This window comes from Rattus norvegicus, chromosome 7, assembly GCF_036323735.1.
Source record: "Rattus norvegicus strain BN/NHsdMcwi chromosome 7, GRCr8, whole genome shotgun sequence".
Taxonomy (NCBI): Eukaryota; Metazoa; Chordata; class Mammalia; order Rodentia; family Muridae; genus Rattus; species Rattus norvegicus.
This window is the reverse complement of record NC_086025.1, coordinates 106,937,650-106,956,514: the sequence shown is the minus strand read 5'-3', so window position 1 is coordinate 106,956,514 and position 18,865 is coordinate 106,937,650. Positions and strand designations below refer to the sequence as shown.

The 18,865-nt window shown below is 48.3% G+C and overlaps 1 protein-coding gene across 2 annotated transcripts in view; it reads left to right on the top strand.

Moving 5' to 3' along the window:
- Positions 1-18,865, top strand: part of Ago2 (argonaute RISC catalytic component 2) — an 86,916-nt gene that overhangs the window by 37,610 nt on the left and 30,441 nt on the right. For both annotated transcript variants that reach the window (NM_001408918.1, XM_039080221.2), the window contains 6 exon segments: positions 544-739; positions 9,396-9,516; positions 14,405-14,586; positions 16,626-16,762; positions 17,974-18,108; positions 18,516-18,603. In NM_001408918.1, coding sequence (NP_001395847.1) covers positions 544-739; positions 9,396-9,516; positions 14,405-14,586; positions 16,626-16,762; positions 17,974-18,108; positions 18,516-18,603 — 859 coding nt within the window.

Genomic DNA, 18,865 nt, shown 5'->3' with positions numbered 1-18,865 from the left:
AGATTGGGACACTGGTTAGAAATGTGAAAGGCCGAGTTATTGGGTGGACACTAGCATACACCTGGGCATACCGGGAAGGTGTTAGAGAGCCACAGAGGTGTCGAAACCCCTGGGCCTACCAAAGGTTCCTTGCTGTGGTTGTGCATGGTCACATGGGATCTCCAGGTGGGGAGCACGGAGGGGCGGTGCCAGAGGGGAAGAGCAGGGGAAGCGAGGTTTGCCTGGCCTGAGAAGGGCTAGGATACTGTCGGAATAGGAGCTAGACCGCAGTGCGAACTCTCTGAGCCTGGGTGAGCAAGATGAAAGTCCCCAGCAGTCAGTTGGCAGAGTTGCCGGCTGGTCCCTGTGATGAAGTGGATCTGCACGGGGATGTCATGCGGTGGTCGGGATGTGTGAACAAAGGGGAAAGTGTGATGATGGAGCCCATGGTGGTGCGGGCCTCAGCATCCAAGGGGCACAGGAAGCTTAGGGTGCACCATGATTCTCAGGGACAAAACCGAGCCTGCTAACTCTGATGTCTGCTGTCTCCCTACTGTTTTCTAGTTCTTGCGTCTCCTGCTCCGACAACATCACCCATCCCAGGATATGCCTTCAAGCCTCCACCTCGGCCGGATTTCGGCACCACCGGGAGAACAATCAAACTACAGGCCAATTTCTTTGAAATGGACATCCCCAAAATTGACATCTATCACTATGAATTGGACATCAAACCTGAGAAATGCCCTCGGAGAGTGAACAGGTATCTTCTGACCTTTCCCATGAGGTTGTTACGATGTATTTTTAATTGGTTTTGCATTGAGATACAATTTGAGTGTAGTGGAGCACCAACACTGTAAATGACCCACTCCAGAGTTGTAATAGACGCGTGTAGCCAGCATCTTCTTCAGGTTAGCCTGGCTGACCGTTAAGTCACATAGTTCTACCTTTTGTCAGCTTATGTTATGTCCTGCCTACAGAAGCCATGTAACCTCAACTTCTTTGGTCCAGAATTGTCTTTTGAGATTTCTCTGTGTTCTATGTATTGTAGTAGTTACTTTTAGTATTAAGGGGTATTGCATTGAATTGTTGTGTATGTGTGTGATGTGCGCACGCAGGTCCATGTCCGTGTGTGGAGTCCTGAGGTTGGGCATCTTCCTTGCTCACTTTTCCACCTCATGGTAGTAAGGTCTGTCATTTAAACCAGAGCTCTCTGTTAAGCTAGTCTAGCTTGCTCTGGAGCTGTCTTTTCTCCACCAGTGGCTGCCACACCTAACTGGCATTTGCATGGGTTCTAATGATCTGAACTGGTTCTCATGGGAACATTCCATCCACTGAGAAACCCCCTAGCCCTCAGTGACTGATAATTTACCCATTCTTCTAACTGGTAACACTTGGGAGGTTACGAAGCTCCATGAAAGAAAACCCTCTTCTTTCTTCTTCTCTGAATGGACATGGGTCTTCCTTCCTCATAGTTGCCAGAGTGAGGAGTGGGCTTCACTGTCTGGGTATCCACCCGGTGTGTCCCAGGCAGGTGCCGGGTTTTGTCTCCATCAAAGTGGACTGGTTTGTCCCACAGCTTGTCAGCTTTTGAGTGGTTTGTGCTGCTCTTCTGTGTGTGTTGCTGCTGCTGTGGCTTTACCCCTCACCCTGGTAACAGTTGATGACTTTCCCCTTTACACATGAGGAGTGTTGGCGCCTCGTGCCCTGTTGTCTTGATTCGTAGGTGTCTTTTGGTTCTGGATGATCTGGAGTCTGTTGGGAATATTCTCCTCCAGTCTGACATTTGCTTTCTTGTATTAGCGGGTTTTTGTTTGTTTTGCTTTTTAAAATAGTGCCTTCTAGTGAATAAAACTTCCAAGTTTTGTTGAAGTTCAGTTTATGAACTTTGAAAATGGCAGGTGTCGTCATCCCTAGGAAGTCTGTGTCAAGAGAGGTCATAAAGATCCTGTTTTCTTTGGAAGAGTTGTAGTTTGGGCTTTTGTGTTGAGATCTGTGCTCCATCCTGAACTGCTTTTTGTGTGCAGCATGAGGTGAGGTATTGTAGAGGCTTTTCTGTGTCTATCTATTTATCATGACACCTTTGAAAGGGAGGTTCAGTCAGCCATGCATGTGGTGTGTCGGTCCCTGCTTTGGTCTCCCTTCAGACCAATAATAACTCATCAGCTTGTCTAATGTATGGAGCTGGTGGTTGAACCCAGGGCAGGACACATACTAGGCAAGTGCACAGCCTTAACTCTAGACTGGAATCTCACATTGCTGACTTCTCTGAGATTGTTTTTCCAAATCTAGATTTCTGCTTTGAACAACAAACAAAACAAAAAACAAAAAACAAAACAAAACAAAAAACAAACAGAGAGAATAAGGGGGTGGGGGCTTTCCAGAGAGTTCCAGTAAGAGGTTAGGTTTGAATTTAAATTTTTATATTCTTTGCTTTTGTAGCTAGCATCTTAAAATGTCATTTTCCAGACACAGATGAGTGACAGCCAGGGAGTACAGAGGTTTATCTGGGGGCATGGGCATCTACCAATCTTAGATGGGTGGAATGATGTTTAAGTTCCAACGCACTAAATCATTGACTCGTACACCTGTCAGGGTGAATTTTACCTGACTATGAATGTTAGATCATTTAACAGTGTGTACAAGTGTTTCCTATGTGTATGTCTGTGTACCACATGCATGTGATGCCCATGAAGACCAGAAGGAATAAGATCATCTAGAACTGGAGTGAGAGGTAGTTGGGAGCCATCATGTAGGTGCTGGGAACCAAACCTTGTCCTCTGGAAGAACAGCAAGTGCTCCTAACCATGGTGCCACCTCTCCAGCCCAACTTAAACGTGATATTTAATGACGAGTGTTTGGTTTCTTTCTTTCTAGTTTACAGTGAGTTTTATATTTTACTTTCATTAATGCAGTGTGGAGAAAATCTAGCTGGATATTGAGCGTGGGCCTTGCAGAGAGCACTCCCGTCCTGTTACTGATTTTAATTGATCAGCAGTCATTCCTCTTTAAGATGTAATACTAGTTAAAGGATTTCAGACCGTTCTTATCCTTATCTGCTGAGGCTAGTGGCCACCAGCCAGTTAAATTCTGTCACTGCTGAGTTGATTGCTGGTCAAATCTTGTCATCTTTTTCAAACTAACACATGGTGTGTTTTTAAAAATGAGCTATACATCTCTGAGACTCACAATTCTTTCTGTATAGAACTGGTTTTGTGAATTTGTGTCTGGGGTGCAAATCTGTAATTGCCTTGCCTTTTTAGATTTCTGTGTCAGGGTTGTATAACATATAATTCAGCAAGTTGCAAAGTGTTCCTTCTTTGCCCACTGTAAGAGCAAAGTGTGAGATTCAGGCCTGGGAGGTGGGTTGCTGAGTAAGCTCTTTTCATGAGGCTTAAGGACTTGAGTTTGAATCCCCAGAGCCCACAGAAGCTGCACAGGGGAGCCCATGTCTGTGATCCCTGTGACGTGATGCTATTGTGGGAGGAGGAGGCAGGAGAGGCTAGCCTGGCCAACAAGAGCCTGTCTTAAGGGGGAGGGTGATGAGCAACGGAAGATACTGTAGGCAAGTGACCTCCACCTCCACATGCCCTCATACACATAAAACATGTGTGATTCTGCTGTTATAAATCTCCTCGATTTATCATGGAACTGTTTTGGGCTAGGATCTATGTTTGTAGGAACTGTTTAATACAGCTTAATTTTTTCCCTCAGATATCAGGATTAACACCCATCCCCCTGTGTGTGTGTGTGTGTGTGTGTGTGTGTGTGTGTGTGTGTGTGTGTGTGTGTGTATGTGTACGTGTGCATGCACTTGGGTGCACACACTTAGGTAGTTTGTATTTTGTCATCAAAGTTATGGAATTTTCTAGTAAAAAGTTGTTCATAATGTATATGTTTATGTATATACTTCTTTGTACAGAGTAAGCTAAGCCTCAAACTCAGAAATCTGCCTGCCTCTGGTTTCCAAGTATCAAAGATGCCTGCCACCGTGCCAGGTTCCACAGTTTTTATATTTAGTGTCTATGGGCTCTGTACGAAGCCCCTTTCACCCCAAGTATTTTAAATTGTTTTTTCTTCCAACCAGGTTTGTTAAGGGGGCGCAGCTTAGTCATCTGCCCAGAACAAACATTATGCTTTGTTGATTTTTTTTTTCCTTCTGTTTTTCTGATCTCTGTTCTTCCCTCTGCTCAGTCTCTTTTTTACGTAACATCTTTGCACGTAAGCTATTCTTGAGTTGGTCTCCCTTGTGTTGTGCAAGCTTGATTTCCATTTAGTTAAGAGTGTGCTAGGGTAGAGCATGGAGCCCTGCTGTGATTCTCTCGTGAAAAACATTCCCTGTGGTGGGCACAGGTGTGCTCTGCTCTTGGGTGGAGGTGGCTGATAATTTTACTCAACCCTTTACAGTCTTTTCCCCATAAATATGATGGGGACTTGCCTTTCTGCCAGTGGGGTTTCTGCTGTGTTTGATGTATTTTCAATATTGTTGTATCTTGTTTTTTAAATATTCAAAAATTATATTTATTGGTCTTTTATATGCATGTGTATCTCGCATGAGCGCCCCCCCCCCAACGTGTACACACACTCAGAGGTTAATTTGTAGAAATTCTCTCCTTCACTGTGTGGGTCCCAGGGATAGAACTCAGGTTGTCAGGAACTGCAGCAGACACCTCGCCCACCGAGCTCTTTCCCTGGCTCTGATTGTTGTGTCTTTTTGTTGTCGTTGCTTTTGAGACAGAATTTTGCTCTCTAGCCTTGACTGCCTCAAGCTCTGTATTGACTGGGCTAGCCTGGAATTCACAGAGATCCGCTTGCCTCTGATGCTGGGATTAAAGTCAGGCTGCACTGCCACACCATGCTTTTAACTGTCCTGTCTTAATGACAAACTAACCATCGTATAATTGGGCGATATCTCCCTTTATATTTGATAATTCTTACTTGTATGTGACTTACAAGTTAAGATGGGGCTCACACTTGTCATCCTAGCACGAGGAGGCCAGGCAGAAGACCCACTCCAGTTTCGAGGCCTCTGCCCTGTAGAGTCAGATCTTTATGTGACGGTGAGGGTTTACGCTCAGGTCGCTGGGTGGTAAGCAACTTAACCACTGGGCTGGTTTGCCAACCCAGCTTTTAAATTTAAAGCTTTTATTACATTTATTTATCATGTGTGTCTGTCTGTGAGGGAGACAGAGAGCACACACATCCTGGAGTGTGGGTGTGGAGGTCTAAGAACAACCTAGAAAAGTTAGTTCACTCTTGCCACGGTGTGGGTCCTAGCAGTTGAACACCCTTTGTTTCTGAGATCAAGCGGGTGGTGCATGCCTTTAACCTCAACATTTGGTCACATGTCTAAGTTGAAGGCCAGACCAGTCTACACAGCAGGTTCCAGACCAGCCAAGGTTACACAGTGACTTCTTTCAAGCACATACACAAAAGAAAAAAGAAAAAGGCAGGTTTCAATAGTTCACGTGTTGTCATCTTTTTTTAAGTTAATTTTATTAATACGTATGAATGTTGGGTCTGTGTATTTGTGTACCGCCTGTATGCGTAGAACCAGCAGAGAGGCCAGAGTGCTGGTGGCATTCCCCGGGACTGGAGTTACAGACAGTTGTACTCTGCCACACGAGTGCTGGGAATTGAACTGGAAGCTCTACAAGAGCAATCAGTCTTAACTGCTGGACTAACGCTTTAATACTATTAATATCCTTATTTTTAGTAATTTTCCATTATATGACTACAGTGTGCTCTTTTGTAAGTCCTGTTTCTTAGTCTTTTGAGATGTGTGAGACAATACTGGCCTTGGTTTCTTGAAGCCTCTTTCTCCCCCTTCGGAATTGTTGCTCTACACATCCTAGGCCAGGGATAATTTATGTCAAGGGGGCTGTGAGCTAAGAATCAAAATACTGTGTTTTTGAATTGGGATAACTTTTATTGCTTTCCTTTAAACATGGTGTGTACATGCGTGTGTGCGTGCATGCGTGAGTGAATGTGTGTGGAAGCCAGAGGTCAGCTTTCTGTGTCATTCCTCAAGTGTTTGCTGTCCTTGTTTCTGTGTCAGGGTCTGTCACATGGACCTGAAGCTTAGATTATACTGGGCTGGCTAGCCTGGGAGCTCCCAGAATCCAGCTGTCTTTGTTTCTCCAGCATAGTGATCAAAACTCAGGCCCTCAGGCCACAGCAAGCAGTTGCCTGACTGAGCCATCTCCTAGACCCCTTGAAGATTCTTTTTGGTTTGTGTGACCACCAACTTTGCATTTGTGTTATAAACAGCCTCTCTATACAAGTTGTCATAGCACAGGATCTCCCTTAGGCTGTACCCACCTTTGTGGCTGAATCGCACACCCACACGCTGTAATCTTCCTCACCTATGGGGTGCAGTCTGTTGAGGAAATCTATCCAGTTGCCATCTTTTTTGGCATAGAAATCTCTACCCCTGCAGCTCTGGGCTCTGCTGATCTCCCGGGCTGTGGCTTTGAAACTGTTCTAGAACCACAGTGAATGTGAAGCTAGGACTGTCCACCCCCGTCACCCTAATCCCCAAGCAGCTGCCTTCCATTTCCTCTGTACATTTTAAGGCAAGAGGCTAATTCTAAAGCCAAGTGCATTGAGGGAGAGCCTTGATCTGTATTGCAGACTGATGTCCCCAGGGTGAAGAAAGTGCCCTTTGCTGGTGCACCCTCTCCTGTCACAGCTGGAGGACACTGAGTGTCTTAGGACTCGATTAATTTAGCCTGCTGAACAGTGTGCCTAGAACATGTTAGAATCAGTGCGATCCCTTTTAATGAATGTGCTCCTACAGCAAATACATTTCTGCACAAAAGCCACAGGTCTGGCTTGGCTGTGCTGAACCGGTCAGTGCTGAGGGTCTTTCCAGGTCTTTTGTGTTTCAATAAAGATTGATAAGTGGGTGTGTCAGTTTGCTGGCGTCTTGGGTCAGAAACCTGTTGGTTTCCATGCTGTAGCATACACCCTCTAGACTGGAGAGGTCGGGCAGAGGCTCTCTTGTCGCCTGGGCTTTGTGGTTCCCATGAGGCTCTTGTCACGCCATCCATAGCATACAGGAAACCCTTTCTGAAAGGAGGCCTGACTCGGGCTTGCATCAGGCACTGGCATGTGGCTGGCAGTGGTCACGTGGTGTTTTACGGATTCTGCTGCTCTTTTCCCGTCGGCGTCACGTCTGTAAGGAGCTGAGGTTGCCATGGTTAGAAACTGCGTCAGTTCAGTCTCTCAGCAACTGAGGGGGCTGGGTGCCGCAGACTGAAACAAGGGCCAGCCCACTGGGCTTGGAAATTATTGTGAGAGCTCCTGGCTGGTTAAAAATGCAAACCTTTAATGTTCTTCATTACACTGTTAATTGCGGGGGGGGGGGCTTTAAATGGGTCCAGATTCAAGATTATGATGGTCAAAGTGATGTAATGTTCAAATACTATTGTGTCAGATTGTGGGAGCTCCCCCGAAGCAGCCATTGCCTCATTGCGCTTGTGTGGTGATGCTGTGTCCCCCTAGGATTTACACTTTGTGGAGAAGAGCCCATCAGTACAGCTTGTGGAATGGACTCAGGGGAAGGCAGCTGAGTGCTTTCCCCGTGTCCCAGGCATAACCGTGCCTTGCTGCCCCCACCCTGCCCCTGCCTTTGTCCTTTCCCCCATTGTTCCATGCACAGCAGTCTGTGTGAAAGCCAGGATGGGCCCAACATGGAGTCTCTGATGGCCAGAGATAGGTCACTGTTAGCACTGTTAGCATGGTGAGTCCTGTGTAGCCCACCCTCTGGCAAGGTCATATGTCCCTCAAGCTCCTTCTTGCCTGCCTTAGTGGGAGAGCCATACAGCCAGCCCTCAGGAGAGAGCGAGGCCCCATGTTGCTTGAGAGCATGCTAGACTCACACGAAATACAGTTACTGAAGGAAATGTGCCCTCTCATCCATGCCCCTCTCCTCCTGGCCCTGACTTGAGCCTCTCCTGTGGTATAGTCTGTGTAAGTGGTTTTAGAATGCAGTCGGGTACATGTGTAAAAGTAAGAATATTACATGCCCTCTGCCCTGGTATTGTAGTTTTCAGTGATTATCTCAAAAGCATAGGTACAGGGTGCCAACCTTAGAGACACCGGGAATGTAATCACTGGCTTACCCGGCTGTTGTTATAGATAGCTTAATAATATATACATTTATAGGCATCGTGGTTCCACTGTATATAGTAATAAGGTCATATTTCTTAAGATACACAGTAGGATTACATCCGTCTCCACATATCTAAGTTTAAAAAAAAATTTAGTGAGCCTTGTGGCAGGAGGGTTAGATGTCCCAGCCCCCACACGAAGTAGCCACTAACAACACCAGTGTCTCCAGTTCATGGGATCCTCCACCCTCCACAGGCCCTGTACTTGCACGCACCCACACACAATGCACGTGATTAAAAAGAAAACAAGCTTTTTTCAAAAAACGGAATAGAAGAGCAGTATAAAAATATTAACGTGTCTGTGTAAAAGCTCAGATTGAAGCTTGGGTTGTTCATAGTGTTCTGGAAAGGCTGGGGTGGGAGGCGACCTGAGCAAACTTTTAACTGTGTGTCACAAAGAGAAGGCAGTGACATAAACCTACATAAGTAGAAATCAAGAAACCTTCAGAACTGTAGGGAAGGTAACAGGTACATGCCAGTTGGCGCACAGCAGTTCCCAAGGGCCGGGGAGTAGGGTGCAGAAGAGGGCTCCCACGGTGGCCTCTTACCATTGCATATAAAATGGTGACGGTGCTGTGACCTGTAGGTTCTTGAGAGGTGGAGCCATTTGCTCCCTGTTGTCGAGGTTGAGACCTCGTGGTTCTGCACGCCGGCTGCTCTGGAGCACAGACTGCCCAGGTGATCCCGAGGGCTCACTTTAACAGCTTAGTAAGGTCAGGAGCCTGGGGCCTGCCTGGGGCAAGCCTCGTCAGTAGGGCGTCTTCCTAGCTGTCTCTGTAACTACCTTCTGCTTGCCTCAGGGAAGGGTGGGTGAGGGGTTTCATTCGGAGGAAAGAGGTTGGTGATGTCTGCACATCATGCCTGTGAATGTAAAACGTGGCGTCTGTGGACTACCAAGGGCACAACCTCACAACAGAGGTGTCCAATCCACAACTTTGAGACAGACAGAAATTACACTGGTTACCCTTGAGTGTACCTGGGCACTCTGACATTATGGTAGCATCCACTCTCTGCCCTGCATAACTTGTTACAACGTTCTCCCACATTCGTGTGACCAGGAAATGAGACAAGCCCACTTCATTCATGTTCTAGGTTGATTTTTTTTTTCTTCCTCCCCCCACAGAAGAGGGTGGAGAGTCACATAGCAGGCAGAACCCCTGGTTTCCTAAGGACCTTCAAAGCTGGTTTGTACCAGACGGGTGCCAGCCCTCAATCACTGACATCTCCCTGACTTCTCTGTTTTAGGGAAATAGTGGAGCACATGGTCCAGCACTTTAAAACCCAGATCTTCGGGGACCGGAAGCCAGTGTTTGATGGACGGAAGAATCTGTACACAGCTATGCCCCTTCCAATTGGCAGGGACAAGGTGAGGCTACGTGTGCTGGGGCCCAGTCTAGCTTTTGGGTGAGATTCAGATATGTTTCAAGGTTCCTTTTTCCTCTGATGTAGAAGATCACTTCATCTGGGAGGCATGGGTGGCTGCTCTGTGTGGGCTTCATGATGAGGTGTGTGGGGTGTACTGAGGTTTGCAGTGAGGCTGCTCAAATACAAAACACTCCCAAGTACAACCCACAGACCACTACACACACTGTGTGAGTGTGTGTGAGAGTGTGTGTGGGTGTGAGTATGTGTGGTGAGTGTGTGTGTGAGGTGGTGTGGTTAATGTGTGTGAGTGTGTGTGGTGAGTGTGAGTGTGTGTGAGAGAGTGTGAGTGTGTGTGTGAGAGTGTGAGTGTGTGTGTGAGAGAGTGTGTGAGTGTGAGTGTGTGTGGTGAGTGTGTGTGGTGAGTGTGTGTGTATGAGGTGGTGTGGTGAGTGTGTGTGTGTGTGTGAGAGTGAGTGTGGGTGTGAGTATGTGTGGTGAGTGTGTGTGTGAGGTGGTGTGGTTAATGTGTGTGAGTGTGTGTGGTGAGTGTGAGTGTGTGTGTGAGAGAGTGTGAGTGTGTGTGTGAGAGTGTGAGTGTGTGTGTGAGAGAGTGTGAGTGTGAGTGTGTGTGGTGAGTGTGTGTGGTGAGTGTGTGTGTATGAGGTGGTGTGGTGAGTGTGTGTGAGTGTGTGTGGTGTGTGTGTGTGTGTATGAGGTGGTGTGGTGAGTGTGTGTGGTGTGTGTGTGTGTGTGTGTGTGTGTGTGTGTGTGTGTGTGTAAAAGCGGATGTGCTGCAGTATCCTCCTCCAGAGTGAGGAGGAAGAAGATGAATCAACCTGGTGTGGTAACCATAGAAAATAGTTACCTTCCCTTATTATTTTTAGCCTTATCGGGACTTTATTTAAAAAGTAATAAAGCTTCTGTCCAGACTTTGACAGTCTGAGAATGAAGGGATGGCACATTTCCTGCAGGCCTGAAAAAAAAAGGCTGCGTTGCTAAGTGACCGTGTGTCTTGCCTCCTTTGTGCCCATCTGTATTCCCATTGGAGCCAGGCAGTCGTCATACCTGGTGGCTCTGCTTCGACTCACCAGGCTGACAGGAACACACTGTTAGGGCAGGGAGAGGGCCAATGACTACACAGCTCTGTGTGTCGTGTTCTGATCTCCCAACCCCCATCCCCCAGTGGCACGTGGGTTGTCACTGCCACTCCAGGAACGGATAATGGGCGTAGGGTTCCGAGTTGGAGGAAATCCCAGGACTGGGTGTGAATGAACTGAGCAGGCTCTCCCTGGCAAATTCACGTACTGTGAATTGGAGATTTATTGATCTTAAGGTTTTGTGTTTAATTTACACATTTGTTTTTATTTAAAGCTCTATAAGAAAGAAAAGCATAAGGAGTTTATTCACAGTTTTGTCGGTACAAATTTATAATTAGACACTGGGAGGAGCGTGAAGAGAAATGTCTTGAAGGCGGGATGGGGCGTCTCTGATGCTCAGATGTAGATAATCTGAGCTAACAGCCCAGACTGGAATGAACAGAGACGGAGTGTGTGTGCCTTTCCTAGTAATGGGGCCTAACAAAGCCTCCTCACCTTGTCAGCCCAGCTACCTTTCTAGTGCAGAGTGCAGCATGCAGCAGGCAGGATAGGCAGCCCCACCTCTCCTGTGTGGTACACCTCAGGTCCCAGCTGCAGTGTGGGCTTTCATCCTGCATCTGGGAGCTTCATGTGCCCCTCTCCAGTCCCACACTGCAGTGTGAGTAGCATGGTTTGAAGAGCCCATTGCCCACTGCCCAGACATGTAAGTCCCTGGCAGGTGTAATGGGTACAGTTAGTTGCCTGTGCTAGCCCACACACAGAGCATTTGGAGATGGCAGTTAGTCCCTTGCAACTTAATCCCAGTCACCAGTGTCAGTGTTTTCAGACAAGCTGGCATGAGGTTCTCCCTCTGAGCCAATCAAAAATAGTTTCCCTTTGTTTTACTACCAGCAAAGCTTTGTCTTCGGTTTTTTTCTTTTTTGTCCTCTTAGTAAGAAAGGACTCCCCTTGAATCTGTTAGCTCAGCCTCTACCTAGTGCTCAGTGGGGACTGTGATGTCTGATATGGTCATATTACTGTGTGTACATCACCTTCCTAAGGAGCAGTCTCCCCAGAGCTCAGCTCATGCTCTCCATAGGCGTCCACCTTGCTGCCAGCCCATGTGGGAAGAAAACAGCTCCTTGGGGCCAAGAGTACTTGTGTCTACCAAGCCCATGGCTTCACTTTGACATGGGACAGAACTGAAAAGTTAGATGCTGGTTGCTCTAAATTTGGTACTGACACCCTCAGTCTCTTTTCACCAAAACCATGTTTGATATATTATCCCTGGCTGTTCTTGGCTGTGTCTAGCCGCACCTTCTTTTATCAGCTGTCTGCAGGTTATAGCTTCTGAGCTGCTGCCTCCTGGGCCAGGGAGAGTGGAGTATATCCCCTTCCTAGATAGTAGTTGTGGCTGTGGACCAGCTCGTGGGAGCCCCTGGCTAGTAGCCAGTGGGCTCTGGGAAGGGAGGCTCAGGAGGCAGCCACGGGCATCCCTAAGGGGTCCCTGTGGTGTTTGTACCTGAGACATGTTGCTAGGCTTGTATCTCTGCCTTGTCACCTGCCAGGGTACTTCTGAACCCTCTGCACACTTCACAAATGCACTAGTTCTGATAAAAGTGTTGATCATAAATACCATATCCAAGAAGGAGAATGCCATGATTTGGAGGGGAAAAGGTTTACTTAGGTTTACATGTCCTGATGTCTTAGGGTTTTATTGCTGTGAGGAGACCCTCTGACCAGGGCAACTTTTATGAAGGCAAACACTTAACTGGGGCTGACTTACAGTTTCAGAGGTTTAGCCCATTATCATTATGGTGGGGAACATGGCAGCATGCAGACAGACATGTTGCTGGAGAAGGAGCTGAGAGTTGTACAGTCCTGATTTGAATGCAGCAGGAGGAGACTGTGTGCCACACTGAGTTTAGCTGGAGCATAGGAGACCTCAAAGCCTGCCTCCACAGTGACATGCTTCCTCCAACAAGGCCACACCTACTTCAGCAAGGCCATATCTCCTCATAGTGCCACTCCTATGGGCCAAGCATTCAAACACGTGAGTCTGTGGGGACCATTCCTATTCAAACCTTCCAAAAGAGTAACATGGTCAGGTCTGTCAGAGCAACACCCCACTTCTGATACCAATTTCTATTTTCATTTAATTTCTGTTACTGGGATAAAAACAAAAGCAATTTGGGGTGGGGGTTATTAGACTAAAAGGATGCAGTGCATTATTGAGGGAAACAAGTGAGGAACCTGGAGGGACTAAGGTAGGGACCAGAAGGAGCACGAACCACTACTGGCTTTTTCAGTTTACTTTTTTTTAGATATTTTTTTTTTCTTTTTCTTTTTTTCGGAGCTGGGGACCGAACCCAGGGCCTTGCGCTTGCTAGGCAAGCGCTCTACCACTGAGCTAAATCCCCAACCCCTTCAGTTTGCTTTTATGTATACCCCAGAACCACATGCCCAAGAGAAGCTCCACTCAAAGTGGGCTTGGCCCTCCTACATCAATCTTTAGTTAAGAAAATGCTCACAAGCCAGTTGAGGTTCCCTCTTCCCAGGTGGTTCTGGTTGTGTCAAGTTGACAAAACAAAATAAAACAAACAAACAAACAAACAAACAAACAAAAAAAAAAAAACCAAAAAGCCTATCCAGCACAGGCGGTGACTTGTTTTCCCAGAAGATTGCCATGTAAAGTCGCAGCAGCCCATTAGGCAGCATTGAAACAGGACGTGACCTGTATGTCCCTGTCAGAAAAGGATGCATGGCACCAAGCCCTGCAGCTGTCCCTCTGGCCAGCATAGCGCTTGTGATGCCAGACACCTGCTGGCGCCATCACTCTTCTATGGGGATGGGGGTCAATGGCCCTGCAGCTGAGGACAGGGAGACCTTGAAGACACAGCTGCTCCTGTATGTTCACAACTTCCCCCAGACACTGCTTCTTTGTGTCAGGGTGTGGCTTTCTCCTCTCTTTGTTTCTTAGTGGTGTGAGGTTCCAAAATGTACATAATTTGCTCTCAATTTGATTTCTTCTTGCAAAGTTGTCCAAACGAGGGCTGCATGGCTCGGTGTCCGTGTCCTCAGAGGTTGAGTCTATAGCCAGTTCACCCTACCTAGATTGATTGGTACCATGCCAGTCATCCTTGGGTTCTGGACACACATCTGAGTTGTTTCTCCTGGGTAGTGGCATTGGCCAGTCTGAAACCCAGTCCCCTTTCTGCCTTTTCCTGGCCCTGGGGCCTTGGACTGTTTGCCAGCTCAGTGTCTGTGGCGATGCATATAGCAGGGTGAAGTGAACCCATCCTGAGGATAGAGTACTCCAGACCCCTTGGGGCTTGTCAGCAACAGAAAACAGCCACTTTGAGCATCGCCTGAGTGCTTGGTTTGTAGGCCACAGTCGTGATACACTATCATAGATGGTGGTGACTCAACTGTGGACACTGAGATCTGGGTAGACTGAACAAGTGTTATGGGAGAAGTGGGCATGTTTTGGGGAGTCATGAGTGTCCGTATGCTGGTCACTGACCTCATACAGCTGTGTGATTGCACATTTGTTAAAAGTAAAGAAAACTGAGTCTGGGGAAGTGTGTCTTTGGGTGAAGAGCTTGTCCCTGAAGTATGGGGACCTGAGTTCTGTCCTCAGCACCAGGTTCTGATCCCTTGGGCTCACTGCCTAATCAGCTTAGCCTAATCAATAAGCAGCAGGTTCAAAGAGAGATGGAAACTGCAAAGTGGGAAGCCGCTGAGGAAGACACCTACCGTAGACCTCCACACATGTGTGCGGGAGATACTGACCTTTGTGCTTTGGTTTGGCAGGTGGAACTGGAGGTCACGCTGCCAGGAGAAGGCAAAGATCGCATCTTTAAGGTATCCATCAAGTGGGTATCCTGCGTGAGCTTGCAGGCGTTACACGATGCACTTTCGGGGCGGCTGCCCAGCGTCCCCTTCGAGACGATCCAGGCCCTGGACGTTGTCATGAGGCACTTGCCATCCATGAGGTGAGGGCTTCAGGTGGGTGGGGACAAAGACCACAAGCTGGAGCTGAGTGTTCACAGAAAGCTTGAGACCTTGACCAAGGCAGGGAGGAGCCAGTGGTGACTGTCACACATGTAGCCTGTGGGGCAAACAGTCTGCGATGGGAGGTGATAATGTTAGAGCTGTCACTAGTGGCCTTGCCTCGGTGTATGTAGAAGGTTTACTTCTCTGGCTGTGAACTCACACAATCCTGTGCAGTCTGGAGCAGCTCTTGGACAGCACACTGGCCACCAACACTATGCTTAATTAATGTCCATCCTTGGGAGACTTTTCCGCAGCGTGTATGACAATGTCCAGCCTCAAGGCATCAGCCCGCTTCATTAGAGGACCTCCCTTTGCTATCCTAGCAGGAGACAAGATCATTTCAGTGGTTTGTCATCTTCCCAGTTGCCAAACAGAGTGTTGCACCAGTAGCACATGGCATCAAGGCTAGGGAGCTACATCTGAACTTGGCTTTCACACAGAGCACATAGTAGGACCTCAGGAATGGTGAGAATGGTCCTACGACATCAGAAGTAAGAATCCGAAAGAGAGCTGCGTGCTTAGGCCCAGCGACTGATTCCTCTGTGCTCTGGGGAAAACTGAGTGTTCCTTTGGCTTCGTGTTTACACATTAGGCATAGGGAGACTTTAACCCAGAGCTCACTGTCACCGCTCAGCTGGCCCCTGTCCTGCTTCTCTCTGCTAAGAAGTGTTGCTGGGGGGAGGCAGGTAGGTACAGAAATAGCCTAAAATGGCAATTAATAAAATCTTGCCTATAGTTTAAAAGACAAACCAATATTTACTTTATTCATGCGTGCGTGCATGTGTGTGTGTGTGTGTGTGTGTGTGTGTGTGTGTGTGTGTGTGTGTGTGTGTGTGTGTAGGTCAGGGGACAGCTTGTTAGGAGTCAGTTCCTTTTTCCACCATGTGGATCCTGGAGATGGAACTCAGGTCACCAGGCTTGGCTACCAACACCCCTACCCCCTGAACCATCTCTCTGGACACATTGTCTATACTTCTAGATGAGCAGCGGGAATTCCTATGGTTTCCTCCTCCTGAATTCCTTTGGATTATTTCCACTCATTTTTACAATCAGGAGTGTCAAGATGTAACAGGATTAACAAGCACAGGCAGAAAGTAAAAAGGACACACTCCGTGATTTCATTAACAAGCACAGTGCCACCTCTGTGTCCCACCTTTGGTGCTGACACTGCCTACATGTAGTTGGATGTAGGTGAGGGTGCATGGAGGGTGTGTCTACAGCAGATAGGCGGTCTGTAGCTCAGGTCATCTGTGTGCATAACTGGCCTGCAGGCCTTCTGGATCTTTTCACAGCTGAGCTCAGGCTCCAAAAACAGGGAGCTGTCCACAGCCTCCTGCCTCTGTTTCCTGTCATTGAAAGAAGCTAGAGTAAACAGGGAGCTACATGGTGGTCCACAGCCACGCAGAGAAATGGCAACCCTGTGACTTAGAGCTGGGCTGCTCTGTCTGCCTCTGCCTGGTAGCCACGAGGATTCTACCCAGCTAGCATTGAACTGCTGCTACCTGCATAGCACAACCCTGGATGAGGAAGACTTGAAGGGATGTGGCCAGCTCTGTGCACTGAACGATGGAAATAAGGATGAGGGGGAGAATAGAAGACCAGCTAGATCTGCCATGGGCCCCAGCAGGAGGCAGAGCCTGCTCCCTTATTAACTCTGTCCTTTCGAGATTGGCAAGGAAAGTGCCCTGCATGTGTGGAGTGATGAGTTTGTGAGCTAGAAGTATAGTGGGGCATGTCTCACACTGATGCCAAGCCATGAGCCTGGCCCCTTACACTCTGTCAGTTCTGTATTTGAACATTTGACAGTCTTTAAGTCTATAGGGCTACTGCTAGCACAGGGAATGCAGGCTACCACTCCATGTAAGGAACATGACTTTAAAGCAGAAAACCTAGAGCGGTCTCTGAGCGTAGGTATGCCTGCTAGACTGGGACGATGAGCTATTTCACCCGATTAGAAGAGGGCTTATCCCTGTTGCAGGTACACCCCTGTTGGCCGTTCCTTCTTCACTGCATCGGAAGGCTGTTCCAACCCTCTGGGAGGGGGCAGAGAAGTGTGGTTTGGCTTCCATCAGTCCGTCCGACCTTCTCTTTGGAAAATGATGCTGAACATCGATGGTAAGAGAAGCCCATGGGCTCCCTGTAGGGTGGACGGGGCCCATGCAGCCCCCACTGAAATGGGCAGAGGTTTGAAAGCATGCAGGGCTTTGAGGTGACACCAGCCTGTGTTGATCATCTCTTTGGTGTCGAGGTAGTTCCTAATTGGGCATCAAAGCCCTTGGAGTGCTCCACTCCCAGGGACCCTTTAGCCAGTCTGGAGAGCTACCTGTACTAACTAGGCCATTTGCACTACTGGAGCACCCCGGGTGTGGGGCTGGGGCCACACCCTTCCTTCTCTCCCCTGCTTGAACTAAGGAAAAGGCACTATTAGGTGCCAATGGGTGGCCATGGCCCAGTGGTCTTCCAACCTTGGAGTGTATTAGACCTATCATTGCTATGACAAGTACGTAGAAGAAACCATTTAAAGCAGTAAAGATTAACTCGGGTTCAGAGTTCTCAGTCCTCAGTAAGTCATGCTATCATTCTGAAGCCAAGCACCATGGCAAAGAGGCTGTGACAGAGCATAGCTGCTTATCTCATGGTGGCAAGAAGCGAGGAGATAGAAAGGGGCCAGGGACAAGGTGCATTCCTAAGGGCACATCCCCGGGGATTGACTTCCTCCAGAAATGTCATTGGCTATCTCAGAGCCCTCACAATCCATTTAGCTTTCAATGATAGGGGGACATTGTCGTCCCCCTATTTCCCGTGCTTCAGGAGCCTCGAGGTCATACTCTGTGCTGAGTCCTCTTCCCTCCGGCAGAGACTGACAGCAGGAGCAGTAAGTTCCTACAGGTATCCCCAGCAAGGCCCTGGAGGGCACATCTCGGTCGGATGCACCTTGATTGCAAAAGAATTGCATGAACGGAACACTTCAGAAACACCTCTAGCTGAAGGTGGCCAGAAAACCTGACCCGATCCAAGGTCCTGGACACCCCCTACCATGCCAGACTTGCTCAAGACCCCTGTAATTCTTCTAGTCACTTCAGATTCAGCCAATCCCCTACCATTGCCCATGGCTAGAGGAAGCATGGAGTCTCTGGGGTCAGTGCCTCCCTTGGAGTGTGGAGCCATGTGGGCATAGTGGACATTGGTTTTTTCATCAAGGCGTCAAGGGGCGCTCCACAGAGGAAGAGCGGTCCTGGGCCTCCTGAGCAGCTACTGATTAGTTGTATGGATTACTCCAGATGCCTCCGTTAAACTCTCTTGTCTCTTCCTTTTCCTGCACATAGTATCAGCAACAGCATTTTACAAGGCACAGCCAGTGATCGAGTTTGTTTGTGAAGTGTTGGATTTTAAAAGTATTGAAGAACAACAAAAACCTCTGACAGATTCCCAAAGGGTAAAGTTTACCAAAGAAATTAAAGGTAAAGAACCACCCTGCACACAGGCTAGGGGGTGGGACCCCCGCTCCTGGGGCAGGTGCGGGCTGTGGGCAGAGTGAGCCGTGAGACAGACTCTGAGTCAGTTGGGACCCATGCACAGAGAGGGCCCATGACTCTAATGAGTACAACCATGTGGGTGGGTGTGCTGTTTGGTCCACAAACGTAAGGTACCATGAAGGGTGGTAGTGGCACCCAAGTCTCGTGTACTGAGTTTTCCTGGCAGAAGGCTTCTCTGCGTGAGGCGTATCCAGCCACCATGTTCTGTGGTCAGTCCACGTTTCTTACTCCTCAGCTCGAGAACCTCATGGCCTGTGGTCAAAGCTCCCGTGTGTGCCTTGGGCTGTAAGTGTGTAACAAGAGTAGCTCTGATACCTGATGTCTGTCCCCAGGTCTAAAGGTGGAGATAACGCACTGTGGTCAGATGAAGAGGAAATACCGTGTCTGCAATGTGACCCGGCGGCCTGCCAGTCACCAAACGTAAGGCAGCCACACAGCCAGCCCTCCTTTCAGTCTCAGGCCGGCCTCTGTGGCTCACTCACACTCATACACATGGACTCCATGGCTAGAGAAATGACTAGGTGGTTAAGATTATAGTGTGTATTGCTCTTGGCTCCCAGCACCCATGTTGGGCAGCTTACAGCCTCCCATAGCTCCAGCTGCAGTGCTGTCCTATGTGCCCCCATGGTACCTGCACACACGTGTGCACACGCATTTAAAGTATAGTAAGTTGATTTTTTTT